The following is a 19,264-nucleotide window of genomic DNA, read 5'->3' on the forward strand; positions in this document are numbered from 1 at the left end:
AAAAAATGCATTCCCTTTTTTTCTTGCAAGCAATACGTTCTCAAAAAAAAAAGGTAGAGTACCTCCATCCTGATTTTCAAATCCTAATTTCTAAAATAGCTATGGTGCATTCTTTGTGGTGTTAGGCATACTTGGATGTGGTTTTTATTTAAAGAAGAGTGCTACATCCTGTTTTAAGATTGAGAGAAGCAGTAAACTAATAACATCTGGCCTCCTTCCTGTGCTGAGCAAAGAGGTTTATCACGAGAGCTAGTCGTTCCCTATATCTCTTCCATCTGTTATTCCCAGACCAGTTCTTCCCCAAAGAAGCCCCTCGGCTCTTTTATGACTCATGGACCTCAACTCCCAGAATTCCTGAGCCAGCTATGCTGGCTCAGGAATTCTGGGAGTTGAAGTCCATGAGTCATAAAAGAGCGAAGGTTGCCTACCCCTGCCCAAAAGTAATGCAATCTTGGCTGGTGCACAGCTGTAAGCTTTTAAGTTTGCTACTGGTGGATGGCTCTAAATGCTTACTTTGAGATTGTTTGGATTTTGTTTTTCTTGGAGGAAGCAATTTAATAAATTACTTACTGTGGCAAATGGGTAAACAAATACGCAATAAAAGCATGGAGGTCCTTCCCCTTATTCTGTTTCATTAGGAAACACTTTTATTTTAAGAAAGATGTCTTTAGCCTCTCCCCATTCGGCTTTCTTGAACTTTTGCATATCACCACCACTGAATGTTATTAGAGCTTAATGTATGACCTAATGATAAATCATAATGGAATGCTGGATGAACAAAGGGCATCAATTTGGTATTTATTTCATAAAGCCATTCCACATGTGATGAAAAATGATTGCATCTCTATTTCGATCACTTCATGTAAAGGGCTAAATAGTTGTTTGAGTACCATTTTACAAATGGTAAATCAGGTCATTTGGTCCTGCCATATGTACATTTTACTGACCATAACTTGAGCAGAGTTCAGTGAACACCTCACAGCAATCTTGGAAAGCCTATACAAAAAGATCCCTATGAGCTAAGACTGTGACCTTGTAGACAAGAGGTTATTGAAACTCCAGCTCATGTCTTGATGTGTTACACCTTCTATAACAGGGGTGTCAAACTCACAACATCACATGACGTGTCACAATGTATTACGACTTTTTTTGCCATTGCTGGCCATGGGGTGGGCGCGGTTTTGCTGTGATGCATCCAGCCCATGGGCTGGCAGTTTTGACACCCCTGCTCTATAAGGATCCAATGATCTATCTTGTAACTCCTTACCTGCTAAAAGACCTGGGGAATTCTGATCTTTTTTATATGCATTTGTTATCAGATCAGTGTGATTCAGACTATATTTGAATATAATCAAATGTTGGTGTACTGCTTGTAAAACTAGACAGATTTGCTCATCATTGAATCTACCAACAATTGTGATTTTTTGTTGTTTTCACTTTTTTTTAATATGCTTCTATCTGTAATTCTGGTCTCTAACCATAATAAAAATTCTATATACATTTCACAAACTTTCTTTTACTTCATAGCGAAAGTATACAGATTCTAGAGGCATTTATGCCCCATCCTTAAATGATTCTGAAGACCTCTATTAAAAAGTCATTGAAGTCTACAGGGAGTGCAGAATTATTAGGCAAGTTGTATTTTTGAGGATTAATTTTATTATTGAACAACAACCATGTTCTCAATGAACCCAAAAAACTCATTAATATCAAAGCTGAATATTTTTGGAAGTAGCTTTTAGTTTGTTTTTAGTTATAGCTATTTTAGGGGGATATCTGTGTGTGCAGGTGACTATTACTGTGCATAATTATTAGGCAACTTAACAAAAAACAAATATATACCCATTTCAATTATTTATTTTCACCAGTGAAACCAATATAACATCTCAACATTCACAAATATACATTTCTGACATTCAAAAACATAACAAAAACAAATCAGTGACCAATATAGCCACCTTTCTTTGCAAGGACACTCAAAAGCCTGCCATCCATGGATTCTGTCAGTGTTTTGATCTGTTCACCATCAACATTGCGTGCAGCAGCAACCACAGCCTCCCAGACACTGTTCAGAGTGGTGTACTGTTTTCCCTCCTTGTAAATCTCACATTTGATGATGGACCACAGGTTCTCAATGGGGTTCAGATCAGGTGAACAAGGAGGCCATGTCATTAGATTTCCTTCTTTTATACCCTTTCTTGCCAGCCACGCTGTGGAGTACTTGGACGCGTGTGATGGAGCATTGTCCTGCATGAAAATCATGTTTTTCTTGAAGGATGCAGACTTCTTCCTGTACCACTGCTTGAAGAAGGTGTCTTCCAGAAACTGGCAGTAGGACTGGGAGTTGAGCTTGACTCCATCCTCAACCCGAAAAGGCCCCACAAGCTCATCTTTGATGATACCAGCCCAAACCAGTACTCCACCTCCACCTTGCTGGCGTCTGAGTCGGACTGGAGCTCTCTGCCCTTTACCAATCCAGCCACGGGCCCATCCATCTGGCCCATCAAGACTCACTCTCATTTCATCAGTCCATAAAACCTTAGAAAAATCAGTCTTGAGATATTTCTTGGCCCAGTCTTGACGTTTCAGCTTGTGTGTCTTGTTCAGTGGTGGTCGTCTTTCAGCCTTTCTTACCTTGGCCATGTCTCTGAGTATTGCACACCTTGTGCTTTTGGGCACTCCAGTGATGTTGCAGCTCTGAAATATGGCCAAACTGGTGGCAAGTGGCATCTTGGCAGCTGCACGCTTGACTTTTCTCAGTTCATGGGCAGTTATTTTGCGCCTTGGTTTCTCCACACGCTTCTTGCGACCCTGTTGACTATTTTGAATGAAACGCTTGATTGTTCGATGATCACGCTTCAGAAGCTTTGCAATTTTAAGAGTGCTGCATCCCTCTGCAAGATATCTCACTATTTTTGACTTTTCTGAGCCTGTCAAGTCCTTCTTTTGACCCATTTTGCCAAAGGAAAGGAAGTTGCCTAATAATTATGCACACCTGATACAGGGTGTTGATGTCATTAGACCACACCCCTTCTCATTACAGAGATGCACATCACCTAATATGCTTAATTGGTAGTAGGCTTTCGAGCCTATACAGCTTGGAGTAAGACAACATGCATAAAGAGGATGATGTGGTCAAAATACTCATTTGCCTAATAATTCTGCACTCCCTGTATCAATCTAAAGATTACAGAACACTCAGCAAACTAACTTGAAGTTCCTTAGTGTTGAAATGGAAAAGATGGTAGGATTGTCATAATATGGGGAATGCTTTTCTGGACAGAATCTGGACAGCTTTCATAATTAAACAAATTCTGCTTTGTAGCACAGAACTCTGCAGAAGAATAGGCCATCTGTCAAATGAGGCTCAGATAGATCAAACACTAAAACAGTGGTTTCAATATACAAACAAGGCTACAGAATTATATTTTAAAAAGAACAAATAATGGTGTTTCAGAATGCCAAATAAAAGCCCAAACTTAAACTTCATAGAAATGTTTTGACAAGAAAAGAAATGTGGTAGCTCATGATAGAATACTCTCAGATGTTACTAAACTGAAGCAGTTTGTTTGTTTTTTACAAAAATGCAAGAGATTGATGCCAATTACAGAGTTTGGCTACAATTGCTGTGGCTTTAAATGGTACAGGCAGTTACTGAAGTCAGGGAGTGATTTTACACACTGGCACATCACAAGACAGATAAAAATAAGCACCAACAATTGGTTGTGTGTGTTCGTTTATATTCCCTTTGTGTATCAAAAGAAGCCACACACAGTTCCGATAACATTCAACAGAAGAGAGATGCAAAATTTAGAATTTAGAAAATCCAACAGTCAGCAAATACTTTTTTCACGCAACTGTATTTTCTTTACATATTAGTACAGTACGGAGAGAAATCATGTTTCTGTGAATAAAGAAGAATCATAACTGGACAGAAAAAAATAGTGCCTATATGGCAGGCTTAATGGAAAGTTTGCTTGAGCATATGGCTGATGCAAGTCTTTTATTGAGTTGTACTGAATGCAGAGCATTGTATAAACCTCAGAATTGGGCAAAAATACTGAGATATCAAAGGAAAACTTGAAATTATTAGTGAGACAAGTGAATTAAATATGTTGCCTCAACATTATTTTCAAAAGAAGTAATGAAGTTTGGATTTGTACTATTTTAAAATACGTGGCTCATTTTGCTTCAGAGTTATTTTGTTCTGGGGGGGGGTTTATGACCTATTTGGCTTCATTTGCCCTTGGCTGAGACACAATGCTCCATATGTGGCATCAAAGTATTCGTGCTTCCAATACCAGGGCAAGGGACATGAATTTCAGACATATAAGAGGAAACTGAGGATACAACCTTTTCCTAGTGATCAGATTACAATTCAATTCTTTCAGAAGAAATCTGAGAAATCCCTTCCCATTAATGATACATGCAATTTTGTGCTGGGGGAGAAATACCTAACAAGAAATGGGAATATAATTGGACATTGGTAGTAGCGCTGATAGAAGAGAAAGTTGTAGCTGCCAAATGTGGTATTCCAACAGAACATGATCTTTTAAGTTTCTCTAGAATTGATTGGATTCTGCTCTTCTCCGGGATGGCTTAAAGATGAAATAGCTGTCTTCAAGAGTTTGGAAACAAGGTGGGCAAAGAATTTTAAATTCCTTTGGCTATGGTCCAGGTTTTTTAGCAACCTTATTCAAAAGTCGACCCAGAATTCTGGTAGAGGTCTGAACAAAGCAGAATAGTGTGATTGCGTTAATTCTCAATGACATGCTTTGGTTGATACAGCATAGTAGTGTATTAAATTATAGCAAATGAGTGCTATAAACTACAAGTTAGTAAGTGTCTCATCTCACTTTTCCACACTAATGTTTCTCCCTCTCCAGATCATCTCTAAATGTTACATATCACAAAAACAGCAAATGTAACCTCCATTTCAAAACACAAAAACAAAAAAAATCCTAACTCAACTTTTTGGGTGTGATTAAGGGACGTGGTGGCTCAGTGGGTTAGGACGCTGAGCCTGTCGATCAGAAGGTCAGCAGTTTGGCGGGTCGAACTCCGAGTGCTGCAGAGTAACAGAGTGAGCGCCTGTTACTCGTCCCAGCTTCTGCCAACCTAGCAGTTCGAAAGCACGTAAAAATGCAAGTAGAAAAATAGGGACCACTACAGTGGGAAGGTAACAGCGTTCCGTGCACCTTTGGCGTCTAGTCATGCCGGCCACATGACCACGGAGACGTCCTTGGACAAGCGCTGGCTCTTCGGCTTTGAAATGGAAATGAGCACCGGCCCCTAGAGTTGGAAACGACTAGCGCGCATGTGCGGGGGAACCTTTACCTTTACCTGGCATTATTTTATTCATTTTAAAACAAAAAATAAATCTTTGTTGCAAAGTTGTATTTGTGAATAATATACAGGTAATCCTCGACTTACTAGCCACAGTTGTTTGTTTAATGACAGTTCAAAGTTATGTCTATGAAAAAATGACTTATGACCTATATTCACTCTTATGTAGCCATGGCCACATGATTGCAATTGGGATGCTTGGCAGCCAGTTCATATTTATGACTGGCTGTGATTTGCTTAATGCCCATTTGGGAAAGATGGATTTGCTTAATGACCATGTGACTCACTTAATGATTATGAATTGAGGACTCCCTGTGTAATTTGTTACTAACATATGAGGTTATGTGTGTCTATGAAAATGTCTATGAAATGGCATTGAACTTGATTGTTGCACATAGCATTCAGTTCTCCCAGTCTTAATTGGTGACAAGCTTCACTTCTTAGACCAGGGGTGTCAAACTCAATTTCATTGAGGGCCACATCAGCATTGTGGTTGCCCTCTGGGGGCCGGGCCCTCCCTTCTATCCTCTGTTCTTTCCTTCCTCCCTCCCACCCTCCATTCCTTCCTCCTGTTGTGATTCAGGGTCAGCCTGTGGGTTCGGCAGTTGGGTCGGATGACTCAGATGAGGGGGAGGAGGGGGGTGTTGAAGAACTTGCTGATGATGGCTTTGAGGCTCCACAGAGCCCCCAGCCAGGCCCCTCCTACCTAGTGGAGACCCAGCTGTGTGAGCCTGACAGTGTGGATGAAGATGACCCACAGCTGGCCCTGTTCAAGGACGCCCGACGCAGGAGGCAGTCAAGTAGGAGCAAGCAGAGGAAGGCTGTGGGGCTTCTCGGAAGGAGGCAAAGAGAGGCCACGCCCTGAACTCTTTATAAAGGGAATGTTTGGGGAGGGCTGGTTTGCTGAAAGCAACCGCTCCGATAGTGTTTCAAAGCTCCTGTATCTTGGTATGTGTTTTGTTTGTTTTTGTAATAAATTTGGCAGACGTATTCCAGCCTTTTGCCGTTTATAAAGGGGTTGCCTTTTCTGCAAGGCCGGTAGCAGGCTGGTACAGAACACCTCCCTCTGTTCCTTCTTCCCTTCCTTCTTCCCTCCCACTCCATTCCTTCCTCCCTGTTCCTTCCTTCCTCCCTCCCTTTTTCCCTCCAACCCTCCCTTCCTTCCTTCCTTTGCCTTCTCATTTCTTTCCTTCCCCCGCACTCAGGAAGGGGTGATGGGAGGGGGAGGCATTGACAGCACTAATATGCTGCTGCTGGCCATTCCTATACTATGTGGGTGGGTGGGGGCGGTCCCATTGAAAGGGATGCCTCGTGGCTGCAAGGCTGGAGGTGCTGGTGGTGGGGTGCTGATCTACAACCTGGTTGCATCTATCAAAGCCGGAACACACTCAGCCTAAGATCCACTGGAACCAGCAAGGAGCTGCCCCGCCACCTCTGTCCTGCCCCACCCCCCGGGTGTGCGCACAGGAGACGGCCAGTGCCAGCATCCTGGCTGAAGTCAGCCTGCAGGGCAAGACAGCCAGCAGGGATGCAGGACTCTACTTGTGTGCACACCCAGGGGGTGGGGCGGGGCTGCCCCGTGGATTTAATGCTGAGCGCGTTCTGGCTTTGATGGATGCAACCAGGTTGTAGATCAGCGCCCGGTCGGCCTGGGCCGGGCCGAGGTGCGCCAGGCCAGTCCTTCGCTCTTTTCAGAGCAGGTCCCTGGGCCGGATGGAACTACATGTCGGGCCGCATCCGGCCCACGGGCCTTGTGTTTGACATGTCTGTCTTAGGCTTTTCACTGTCCCTCTGAATACAGTCAGAACTGCACACCTAATTTTATCATGAGCCTTAGTTCCTGACACTCTCCCTGCAGGCTTTGCTTATTATTCATTCTTCAATGTGATTGGTGACTTGTCCTTTTTTCTGTTTCCTGATTTTGGGAAGAGTCAAACTTTTTTGCCTAGTCAGTTGGAAACTATGCTCTGACCAATCGCATGACATGCATTTATCAGCAAGTAAAAGTGGTTGTCCAGCACTCCCTCTTCACTCCCAAGTCGAGAATTACACCCCAACTTATTTTTGTCCTTCCCACCCCCACCCCCGGGCACGTGGATGACCAATTTCCAGGCAATCCAAGAATACATTGGGGTGAGCCAATCGCTATTTTTACTTCCTAAGGACAAACATAAAGCAATTAGAGGATGACACTTTCATTTGAAAAAGTAACTTTCCCTGCAGTTTTCTTGGCAAAGTTTTTCAGAAGTGGTTTGCCATTGCTTCCTTCCCAGGGCTAAGGAAGACTGACTGGCTTAAAGCCACCCAGCTGGCTTTCATGAGTAAGACATGAAAGGAAATATTTCAGTCTTCTGGTTTCTAGACTGATGCCTTAACTACTACACCAAACTGGCTCTCACAAGCATTATAAAATGCTAAACATGCTATAGTATGTGCTAATAAGCTATATCCTATAGTGTTCATATAAAGACTTGAATGAAAGGTAAGTAGGTAAATAAATACTTCAATTGATTTCTCTAAGATAATGAGAAGGAAGGACTAATGAGAAGGAAGGACTCACTAGAGAAGAGCCTAATGCTGGGAAAGATTGAGGGCAAGAGAAGAAGGGGACGACAGAGAATGAGGTGGCTGGATGGAGTCACTGAAGCAGTAGGCGTGAGCTTAAATGGGCTCCAGAAGATGGTAGAGGACAGGAAGGCCTGGAGGAACGTGGGGTCCATGGGGTCGCGATGGGTCGGACACGACTTTGCAACTAACAACAAAGTTAACCCTAACCAATTTCAAATTTTAATGGCAGTTTTCCATAATATAGACTGCACCAGGGGAAAAAGCAAAATTATTGATATTAAAACATATCTATGGTGGTCCATGTTAATAACTTGAATATACAGAACAGTCAGCAGAAGAAAATGCAGTCCTTCAAGTAACTTGGATTAAAGCATATAAAGTTTGAACCAAAATCTAAAACCTGAGCTACAAGTACTTTCTATTATTTCAAAGTTTGAACAATTTAAATTGGATGTGCAAGGTAACAAGGGGAGCAGTTCCATCATGAGGTAATGTTGCACCTCTAAGGGGTTTGGCTCACTATAGTTGCTGGGAGAATTACTATAGTTGGGGCAATTCAAATTTCCAAGCCATGTTCAAGGACAGTCCTATTATGAACATACTGCAAATATCCAACTGGGAGATCATCAGCACATGTATCACTGCCACTAGGATTTTCTCTCCAGAGGAAAAAAATCAGCAAAACTCATTGATGAAAGCTGACAAAAGTTTCACTTTTATGATATCATTATTGGTTTGTTGCACAGTCAGCCAGATATTTAGACTGGATTTGCCATTTTTTATCAATCCATTGAGTCCTTTTCAGGGATAAGCTGATGTTGATGGTGGTAAAAATATCATTGCAGGATGTAATTAATCTGTTGTGAGTAAAGCTGCCTTTTGCAATTGACCAGTGGTGATTTTATCAAAGCTAATGGTGTTCAAGTGGTGTTCCAGTTGTTTTGAGATTGCACCCAAGGCTCCTACATTATTATTATTTTGCTTATCTCACTTTTATTGCTTTTGTAAGTAACTCAAGGCAGTGAACATACCTAATATTGTACTTTTCACACAACAACCCTCTGAGGTATGTTGGGCTGAGAGTGACTGGCCCAAAGTTACACAGCTGGCTTTCATGCCTTAAGGCAGGACTAGAACTCACAATCTCCTGGTTTCTAGCCTGGTACCTTAACCACTTCAACAAACTGGCTCTCTTAGGCATCAATTCCAGATCCAGAAGAGATCAAAACCCTGCCCTCTTAATGTGATCTTAGGAAGAGTGCAGCCAATAATTATTCCAGTAAATTGAGACTCACTAGACATTCTGTTAAGTAGAAAGCAAACTGAAAGGTGTGCTTGGTATTTGGAAGGATTACAGCTATAAATATTAATAGCTTACTTTCTTTTTTGTAATATGATTCAGTCTTGAAAATATATTGGTAGTATAAAGTATAATATCCCCAAATAATGGAAATATATATATATATATCTAACATTGGGAGGGAATGCATGAAATTATGGCTAAAGCACTATAAAGTTAGAGATAGCCATTCTAGCATGGTTTATCCGTGCATAATTATAAAACTAGGCCCATGCTGACTACCTTGATGTATTTGCTGTGATAGAAATAAGCTTCCAAATTCAAAATTGCATATTCAGTCTGATTAAATATGTAATTATTGTAAAGACATCCCTATTAACAATTAGTATGGCATAGAAGTTCTGACTGTTCTCTGACTTATCCTTTTACCAATGTTTCTGCTATAGAAATATCATTACTATTATGTTCTTATGTGATTAGATCTTACTAATTTTTTAAACTGGATTAGGCAGTTTGGAAGGGTATAAATTCCAAGGAAGAAGCCAGAAAATGCTGATTTCTGGTTTCTTTCTCAACTAGTTATCTCCTCCAAAGGATTTGTGAGCTAGGAAATGAATCATTGCTGTTGTAGAAAAGACTGATTCTTATGTACCCCTGGTATTAAGTTAAATTCACTTATTAATTACAGTTCATTATAGCCGTGTAGTTCTGAAATGTAAAGTACATAGGTTTCCTAAAACTAAAAATGATATTCTGGCCTTCAGTTGCCTTTTGACCAATTGAAACATCTTCCAAATATACATGCATACAAACACACTCCAGTAGCCAAATGCCCACTTTTTCTATGTATCTCTATAAATAAAGCTATCATTAATTTCCATGACATCTGTTCACACTGAAGTTAATAGTACCATAAGAAGAGTCTTTTGTAACTAAAGAAGCCGTAAAAGATTGAGCACACCCATAGTGGTGCCTATATATAATGGGTTAGAGAGAGAGGTCATGTTAGGATTCATTTATTCATTACACAACATGTCAGTATTTATATTACTGTGCATTGGAGTTACTGTATTTTAGAGTGAATGAAGAATTGGCCTGAGTGTAAAGGAAAAGCTGATAACTACTTAAAGTCATGTTTAATTCACATGTAAAAATATGTGGAAGTATTTAAAAATCAGTCTCTTAAAACACCATGCAGATATAAATTTTATAGGCTCTAGACACACGTGCACTCAACACACATACCTTTCAGTGTGCCAAGAATGTGAATTTTATTACAGCTAATAAAAACCATTTTCTTTTCCTGTTGCTTTCTCACATCTGCCCAGTGTGTTCCTCTGAAAAAAGTTTATCATTATGAAGCTTTTTACTACTGCCACCAGCTATCTTGGGCTGGCTGGTTAGCAAGTGGGGTCAATGATATTGCCAGGCGTATTGCCGGCAAGGGGACCTCAGATACTGCATTTTTCTAATACACTTAGTAAATGCCTTGGCATCTGAGGGTCAGTCCCAAGAAGAGGTTCTGTTTTCATTTAATCTATAGAGAGCCAGTTTGGTGTAGTGCAGGGGTGTCAAACTCAATTTCATTGAGGGCCGCATCAGCATTGCAGTTGCCCTCAGGGGGCCGGGTGGGTGTGGCCAGGGTGGGCGTGGCCTACTGGGTGGGCGTGGCTAGAGTGCATATGGCCTACTGGGTGGGCATGGCCAGCTCTACATTGTTCGCATCAAGGGTGCCTATGGGGGCCTGGGCAGGAGTGGGACAGATCTGAGGGCCTCTGTCAGAAGGAGATGGGACCGGGGCAAGTGCCAAGGCAGTGGGGGCCGTTCCCTCACTGTTTCCAGGATGGCTTTGCGGGCCACATGAAACCACTTTGCGGGCCGGATCCAGCCCCCCCCCCCGGGCCTTGTGTTTGACATGTCTGGTGTAGTGGTTAAGACATCAGGCATCAGAAACTAGTAGATCATGAATTCTAGTCCTGTCTTAGGCACAAAGCCTGCTGAGTGATCTTGGTCCAGTCATATCCTCTGAGCCCTGGAAGCAGGCAATGGCAAACCACTTCTGAAAAATCTTACCAAGAAAACTGCAAGGATTTGTCCAGGCATTCTCCAAGAATCAGACACAATTGAACAGAAATGAAAAAAAAAATCCAAGAAGACTCTCTGTTTTTAGTACTACTATAGAGTTGGATAATCCATAACTAAGCTTCCTTGACTGCGCATAAATAGAGCCATAGCTGCTCACAAATAAGGAGCAAAAGGACAGTTTTCTGATGGTCATGAGAAAACCGTAAATAGCCAACTCCTTCTAGAGCTGAAGGTCCAAGGCTATATTTTTATAGGCCTTGGTATGTTACTGAGTATTTTTCTTGTGAGAAACACAAACAGGGAGATGCTGTTGCATTTGCTTCGTATCACTGAGTTCCAAGAGTCACCAGGTTGACCTTTATGTGTGCAGTCTAGTGGCTCCAATAGCTATTTAACTTGATCCATCAAAGTTTTCTTGGGGCATTTTGATGTTTTCAGAGATTCTGTTCATAGGAAGCACATTAAAGGATGCAAAGTACAGGTGAGAGGGGGGGGAAGTTCTAGGAGGGGCAGGTTTGCTGTAATGTGATCCTCTACAAAAAATTAACTTCTTCTATACCTGCAGTACATGTGAATAAAAAAATGTAAAGGGAGCTGGACTCATCTGTCTGAGGTTTGTCACTAAAGTAGCGTTATTTGTTAATACGGGACATAGTTTAATTCATAACAAATAAACAGCGTATTTGGATATGTGATTAATAGGATGTTCCTCCTGTGCATTCCCATATAATAACATGTTATATTTACTTCATTTACTAGCCTATGCAATAAAGAAAAATTCCATTTGCTGACTCACATGAAAACGACATGATGTGGAAGATCGCTAGGATATTTGTGCTTTTTATACCTGCCTTGTGACTCAGCCTTCTTTCTGAATAGATTGAGGCTGTCCTGTAAATATCCAGCTATTTCCATCTCTGCCCCCATGTGGGATAGTCAATCTGGTCCCTTGATCATGGGTTGAAAGTCTTCTTATTGCCCCCTCTGGCATGTAACCAGACACAGCTAAGGAATCTTACACAGCCATGGATAGTTTTAGGAAAGCCTTCTCAAGGCATATTTCTAGTCCTTTTAGTTACTGGAGAAGATTCAGTACATGTCATGTAATTGCTGATCACGTCTTGAGGCATCCCCATTTTCACGAACCATCAGTCGGGAGGGCACAGAAACGATTTTTGAAGACACCCACCTCAAAAACAGGAACTTTTCACTTTTTAGAATCACATATTTGTTTAGTTTGTTGGACTGTTGTTATGGTTTTTGAATTTAATTATTTTAAGAGTGAAAGGAATCATAAAGATTCCTGATTGTATTGGAAAAGGAATGTCCCCTGCATATGAACTAACATAGAACTGTAGAGAGGGCATCTTAATCAGCCTCATAAATAGCTGTTTACTCGGTTGAATCCTGAATAAATGAGTTTTCTCTATATAGCGCTTACCCCCAAACTTTCATTATCTTTATATAGTACTTTTCTTTCCTTCACTTTGCAAAAAGAACGCAAGGTAGAACCAAATACTTTACTCTGAATTGATTTCAACAGTGTTAAAAATACCAGTGGGCTAGTTCAGGGGTCGGCAACCTCGGCTCTTTTATGACTCGTGGACTTCAACTCCCAGAATTCCTGAGCCAGCATAGCTGGCTCAGGAATTCTGGGAGTTGAAGTCCACGAGTCATAAAAGAGCCAAGGTTGCCGACCCCTGGGCTAGTTGAACACGCTGGCTCAGGAATGCTGGGAGTTGAAGTCCACAAGCCATCAAAGGGTTGTAGTTCCCACCTCAGCTCTATATGATCAAATCTATATAATCCATTAGAAAAGATTGTCATTTTTGCATTAGGCTTCTATCCTGAAACATACAGTGAGGTTATTTGATCGTGGACAATAGATAGTCCATTCCCTTGGCATTCTTTTCTTGACTTGTTGCTCTCTTTATAGGTTTCAAGTTCTGCAGTCCTCATTAGATTAGAGGACCCTTCCTCAGGTTGGACTTCAGACATCAGTTTAATGATGGGAGAAAATGCAGCTGCACTGTTCCTAAGCAACAGTTTGGAAACAGTTTTATTCACTGCTGATCAGTTTCTGAACACAGTTCATGACTGTGCCTACTTGCCTTTTAAAAAAAACCCTGATTTCCTAGGTACTACCATGTGTCTGTCTTCCACATAAGCCTTCCCATGCCTGAAATTTATGGTTCATTTACCCCTGGCTTCTGAAATTGGGACAGGTGGCAACTGGTAAGATATCCATGTGGCTGGGCTGCTTCACTCATACACTATTATTATGCATATATAATGTAAAATAATAATACCTGCTGCAAAAAGTGCCAGAGGAGGAAGTAAGGAGGATTAATTGTGGCAGGTGCAAGAGCCTGGCACAATCCCAGTCCTGGCTGACTGACAAGCCAAGTTTGTCTTGGCTCCTTCTGGTCTCAGGGTTGTTTTAGCTGCCTGACTGATACAGTCAGAAGGATGTATTTAAATCAGACCAACTATATCGGCTGCAAAGTCCTGTTCATGCTATTCTTTCCTAGCACATTGATGAAGAAGAGCCCCAAGGTTTCCCTGCTCACCCTGGCGTTGGTCTTGCATTTGGTATGTAGCTGATAGTGAACATTGGGATTGTTGCTTTCCGAGATGTGAAGCTCTTAACCAAAATGCCTAGGCCATTTGGTGTGTTGAGTCTTCTGCCTAGCTCAGCAAATGAATTAATTTCCTTAGTCACCTGGTAAGGTGAATGACAGCATCTGTTAAAAGAAGGGCCATGCATTCTTAATGCAACAGGATAAGGCTGATAAGGCAGCTTGAATTGGTTCTAACTCTCTTACCTATTTAGGGGTCTCTTTCTCAAGGAAGACTTCACGTTATGGAAGACATTGCTACAGAGAAGGGAGAATAAAACTCTTGGTCCTGTGAGAATCCTGCCTTGTCTTGAGGCCAAGTGGATATTTCTGAAGGGTGTGGGGGAACTTTTTATAGACTGGAATGTACAGGGAGCAATGAGCTGCATTTGAGCATGCATGTTAGTCTTTAATGAGCTGTGGTATTTTAGGTGGTAGTGGGAATTGTCAAAGAGATGGTGGAGTTCAGTACAAATCTTCATTTGCTATGTATATTGCATTTTTTTAAAAATTGGCCTTCTGAAGTAAGATGACCTTATATATTACATTATGGCTCCCAGACTTCTCTGCTATTTAGGGAGTTGTAGTCCTAGCAGAAGTGGCCTTTATGTGATGCCAAAGCCCCAAGGCACTGTTAATTTAAGTAGCTGAATGGCACAACTCTGGATTCCTGTGTGAATATATAGAGACATGAGGGTGATGGGTAGGATCTCCAAACAGTGAGGGAGAATTAGTATCATTTTTAGTTTTAAAATGATTGCTGCTATCTCTTAGAGTTAAAGGTATTCTATGTAAACATCTATGTATTCCTCCTATGCAAAAATATCATTTGCTCCCTTCCTACAGTGCATGTATGAATGCGCACACACACCTTCTTCCCCACATTTTCAAAGAGTCTCAAGCTGACACTGCATTATTTCAGATCTTTTCACTGTTGGGAACACTGGTCTATAGGTAATACGTTCTTGGCACTAACTAGATGCCTTCTTCAGATGGTATTGGTAATACTCATAAACGAAACTTCTCTAGAAAAGACATGAAGTTGTCTCATTTGTGTTCCTTGGACAGTTGGCCTATATTGTTAAATTAAGACTAGTCTATTTAGGGAGCAATGAAGGACTTTGTTCTTTCAGCCTTTTGTTGAATTGCCATGTTATAATTCATGTACATTTCTTTCTTTGGTGTTTTTTTTTAGGAGCATCAAAATTCGCAAAGATTTTGTGCTGCAAAGAAACTAGAGTGATGTCAGCGGAGGATGATACCGGCGGAGAGGCTCCCAGTGGCAGTTTCTGGGAGGTAAGAGCAGAGTAAATGAGAGGTAGGGTCCTGCTTCCACAAGAGTTGGGGAGAATCCTAGTAGAAGAACTAATGTCTCCTGGTCTAAATTCCTCTTGAAGAAATTGAAGGCAGCAACAGCAGGCCTAGTATAGTAGGTGATTCAGATGCCATTTTAAATGGTACCATTTTACCATCGTACCACTATTATTAGTGCTTAATAATAATAAAGTTTGACATTTGTGACTGTGATACACAAGCTGTCTATCTCTGCTTACGACAGTTGGAAATAATTCTACAGGTCAGAAGCCTTCCCCGTTGTGTGGGGGAGTCTGATGCATTCTTCTGACTCTTAAGATAAATCTCAGATGAGGGCAAGTGTAACCGATGCTGTGGTCTAATTTCAGCCTGGCAATTACAAGAGGACAGTGAAGCGGGTGGATGATGGAAACCGGTTGTGCAATGACCTTGTCTCCTGCTTCCATGAGAGAGCCAAAATTGAGAAGAGCTACGCTCAACAGCTAACAGATTGGTCCCGCAAATGGAGAACGTCTGTAGAAAAAGGTATTATAGAAGGAGAATGTGGCCCAACGATGAAACCGAAATTAAAATATTCAATGTTAAACACTAGGTAAGAACTAAATGAAGGAAGACAACAGAGGAAGTACCGGATATAACATAACCAGCGTGCAGGCTTCTTTTCACCAGAGGAACCCCAGGCTTATTGGAAAAACCAGGTTTAAAGAGTTCTCTGGAAGGTCAGAAAGGTTGGGGCCCTCCTCAAGAGGGATGATGTCCCAGTAGGTGTGGGGGGCCTGCCACAGCAGGAAACGCTTGTCTCCTAGGTTCTATCAGGTGAGACTCCCTCGTGGATGGGACATGCAGCACGCCCTTCCCGCTTTTCTAGAAAGAATTGATCTTTCACGGATAAATCTTTCCAATTGTCCTCTGAAGTAACTTTGTTAAACCAAGGAAAGCTGTGAAGTATTTTAGTTTTAAGGTAAACACCTCACAAAGTCTGCAGGATGAATTTGGAGGAGCTGATACTGCTACTTCTCTGAAAATGATTGATGGCTTTTTGCCACTGGCTTTTGAATAGGCAACTGAGGTTTAACTTAAATAAGAAGCCAAGAGCCCATCAAGTTTGAAATCTGTGAGTGATATCAGTGGACAGACAGTAAAAGTGACTTTATGCAGATAGCCAGTACAAATAACACAATTTGGATCAGGTTGATATGTAGTAGATATTCCTGTTTACAGGAGTTAGATCTTTATGGAATAGAAATTAAACAAGAATTTGTTGACATTCTACACTTATTTGTGTTTTAGATCTATATCCGTGTTGCCTCTAATAATAATAAACCTTTATTGTCAAAGTACAACATGTGTACATTGAGATTAGCTGAGCCTCCCCCCCCCCCCCCCCGTGCGCTCTCCTGCAATTTTAACTCTATTATGTAAATTGACACTCATAGACACTTGAGTCTGCTGGTTTACATATACACCCATACACATCCACGCAGCTTTCACTCCATGGACATTATTCACTTTAAACATTGTAGTATAGATATTTTGATAACAGATGAAGTTTGGCTTCAGAAGCTACTTCCTTTATATTTGGTATCGTTATACCTTTATACTGTTTTTCTTGATTCCTAGGACCTCAATATGGCACTTTGGAAAAAGCCTGGCATGCATTTCTGACTGCTGCAGACAAGCTTAGCGAGATCCATCTAGAAGTACGGAATCGTCTAGCTGGTGAAGACTCAGACAAGATCAAGGCTTGGCAGAAGGAAGTCTATCATAAGCAGTTGATGGGTGGCTTTAGAGAGACAAAGGAAGTTGAGGATGGATTTCGCAAGGCCCAGAAGCCCTGGGTGAAAAAGTTAAAGGACGTGAGTTGGATGTGCAACCTGAAGATGGGTGGAGGGAAAAGAGGGAGATTTACCATCCTTAGGATCCTGAAAAATATAAGGAGTTGATTCAGCCCACTGTAAATGTTTGGCCCCACGTTGCTGGACCTAATTCAGTTAAGTTGTGGCAGAAGTCTGTGTGATATCTGGTGAAAAACAGCATACAAAATGGCAGATTAGGGAAAAGTATCTCATGAAAAATATTGCAAATTCCCTAGCCCTTTTAAAAAGAATGTCACACAATTTTACCTAAATTGGACAGGACAGATGTGTGATACAGACTACTGTGCACATTCCTAGGGAGGCATTGCTAAAATGTAATCTGATTTTGAAATTGGCCAAATGGATATGTCTGTCTTTGGCCCTGTGGGAAAAGAAAGGAATTATAAATGGGAGTTAAATGTTTTCTGCTGCTTGTTAAATAATGTTATTTGTCACCACATGCTGAAAGTAACTCTGCTGAAATGACTGATGTAATATTTAATGTATCTCTGGGAAGGTGGAAAGTTCCAAAAAGAATTACCATGCTGCTCGAAAAGAGGAGAAAACTGCACAGACACGAGAGAATCATGCCAAAGCAGATACTTCCACATCCCAGGAGCAGCTCCGCAAACTGCAAGAACGAGTGGAGAAATGTTCACAAGAAGCAGAGAAAGTAGGTTGCGCTTAGTTGAGAAAGTCTTTAATCCGAAATTGTGAGTATAGATTCTGCGTAGAATTCCATGGCTAGAGAGAAAGTCGCCCACCCTTATGATGTTTAGGGTTTAGATTTCTTTGGGAGGTTCTGCTGTTGGCTAGGGGAAAATCTCTATAAAGATTAAAGAGAAATGGTTGAAGGCTCCGTTGTGAGGACCATCTAGGTTAGCCCCTAAAGTAAGTAGAAGATTAGAACCGATCTTTTGTATAAAGCAAAGCCAGAAAGATAAAACACTCTGTTATAAAACTGCCAGAGCAACCTGTGAGAAAATGTTAAAATGCTAAATGGGTTCAATCTGAGTCTTTGTTATTTCTTCCTAGAACACAAAAGTTCTAGGAAGAACACAATCAGTTCTGATTTAGTTTAGTTAGATTTCTAAAGTTTTATAAGAGTAGGAAACTTTCCAGTTCTTCTGCTTGCATTTTGTAAGCAAATTATAATAAGCCCCAGTGGTGCTGTGGTTAGAATAAGTCTGCCCATAGCCTGGAGTTCAATCCTGATGGGACTCAAGGTTGACCCAGCCTTCCATCCTTCTGAGGTAGGTAAAATGAGGAGCCAGATTGTTGGGGGCAATATTCCGGTCTTGAACAATCTCCCAGAGAGTGCTGTAAAGCACTGTGGGGAGTATACCAGTGCTATTGCTATTTTGTTGGATTCCCTCTAGAGCAAGGATCATTATGAGAAGATGCTGGAGGAGTTAAACCGCTACAATCCTCGCTACATGGAGGACATGGAGCAGGTGTTTGAAGGCTGCCAGGAAGCAGAGTGCAGACGTCTGTGTTTTTTCAAAGAGATGTTCTTGGATATGCACAACCATCTGAACTTGTCTGTCAATGACAGGTGAGAAATTGAAGGCACGTGCAGCGAGTCCTTCTATGCCCTTGATAACGCTCTCTGGGGTAAGAAAGGTTTTGGAGGAAGATCATTCTTAAAAGGTCATATTTCTCTACACTAGCAACAGTTATTCCAATGTTTTCGTAACCTCTTTTTCCTCACACTGAACTCTTCTGTAAAAAAAATTGTGTGATTGATGTCTGTATCTTCTAATTGCAGGTTCCATGCACTTTATCGAGATTTGCATCAGGGAATAATGGCAGCAGATGACCAAGAGGATCTGAAGTGGTGGCGCAGTACCCATGGACCAGGCATGGCTATGAACTGGCCTCAGTTTGAGGTAGACTATCAATTGTTTAAGAGGAAGTTGTCACAGAGCTTGTCCTTGATTAATTTCAGTCACACTTTTGTCATCCTACTGAAACTGAGGTCCAGTAATGGTACGGACAATCTTTTAAAGAATAAAATATTTAGAGGAGGAGGAGGAGACAGAACCCAGTCTTGTCAGCTAGAAATGCCAGGGATTGAATGTGAGACATTTTTCATGCAAGGCATATGCTTTTGAATAAGCAGCAGCCCCTTCTCTCCCCATAAAACATAGCACTTAATCTGAAGTTCCCTCTCCCCG

The 19,264-nt window shown here is 41.4% G+C and overlaps 1 protein-coding gene across 5 annotated transcripts in view; it reads left to right on the forward strand.

Moving 5' to 3' along the window:
• PACSIN3 (protein kinase C and casein kinase substrate in neurons 3) overlaps positions 1 to 19,264 on the forward strand; it is a 39,510-nt gene that overhangs the window by 14,478 nt on the left and 5,768 nt on the right. For 4 of the 5 annotated variants that reach the window (XM_083367727.1, XM_083367729.1, XM_083367728.1 and 1 more), the window contains exons 2-7: positions 15,113 to 15,213; positions 15,600 to 15,756; positions 16,852 to 17,087; positions 17,605 to 17,760; positions 18,467 to 18,642; positions 18,856 to 18,976. In XM_083367727.1, coding sequence (XP_083223853.1) covers positions 15,160 to 15,213; positions 15,600 to 15,756; positions 16,852 to 17,087; positions 17,605 to 17,760; positions 18,467 to 18,642; positions 18,856 to 18,976 — 900 coding nt within the window. In that variant the 5' untranslated portion in view covers positions 15,113 to 15,159. Of the gene's footprint in view, positions 1 to 13,797; positions 13,892 to 15,112; positions 15,214 to 15,599; positions 15,757 to 16,851; positions 17,088 to 17,604; positions 17,761 to 18,466; positions 18,643 to 18,855; positions 18,977 to 19,264 lie in introns of those variants that run through there. The other variant, XM_083367726.1, reaches the window with a different exon arrangement.

The sequence above is a fragment of the Vipera ursinii genome, assembly GCF_947247035.1.
Source record: "Vipera ursinii genome assembly, chromosome: 1".
NCBI lineage: Eukaryota > Metazoa > Chordata > Lepidosauria > Squamata > Viperidae > Vipera > Vipera ursinii.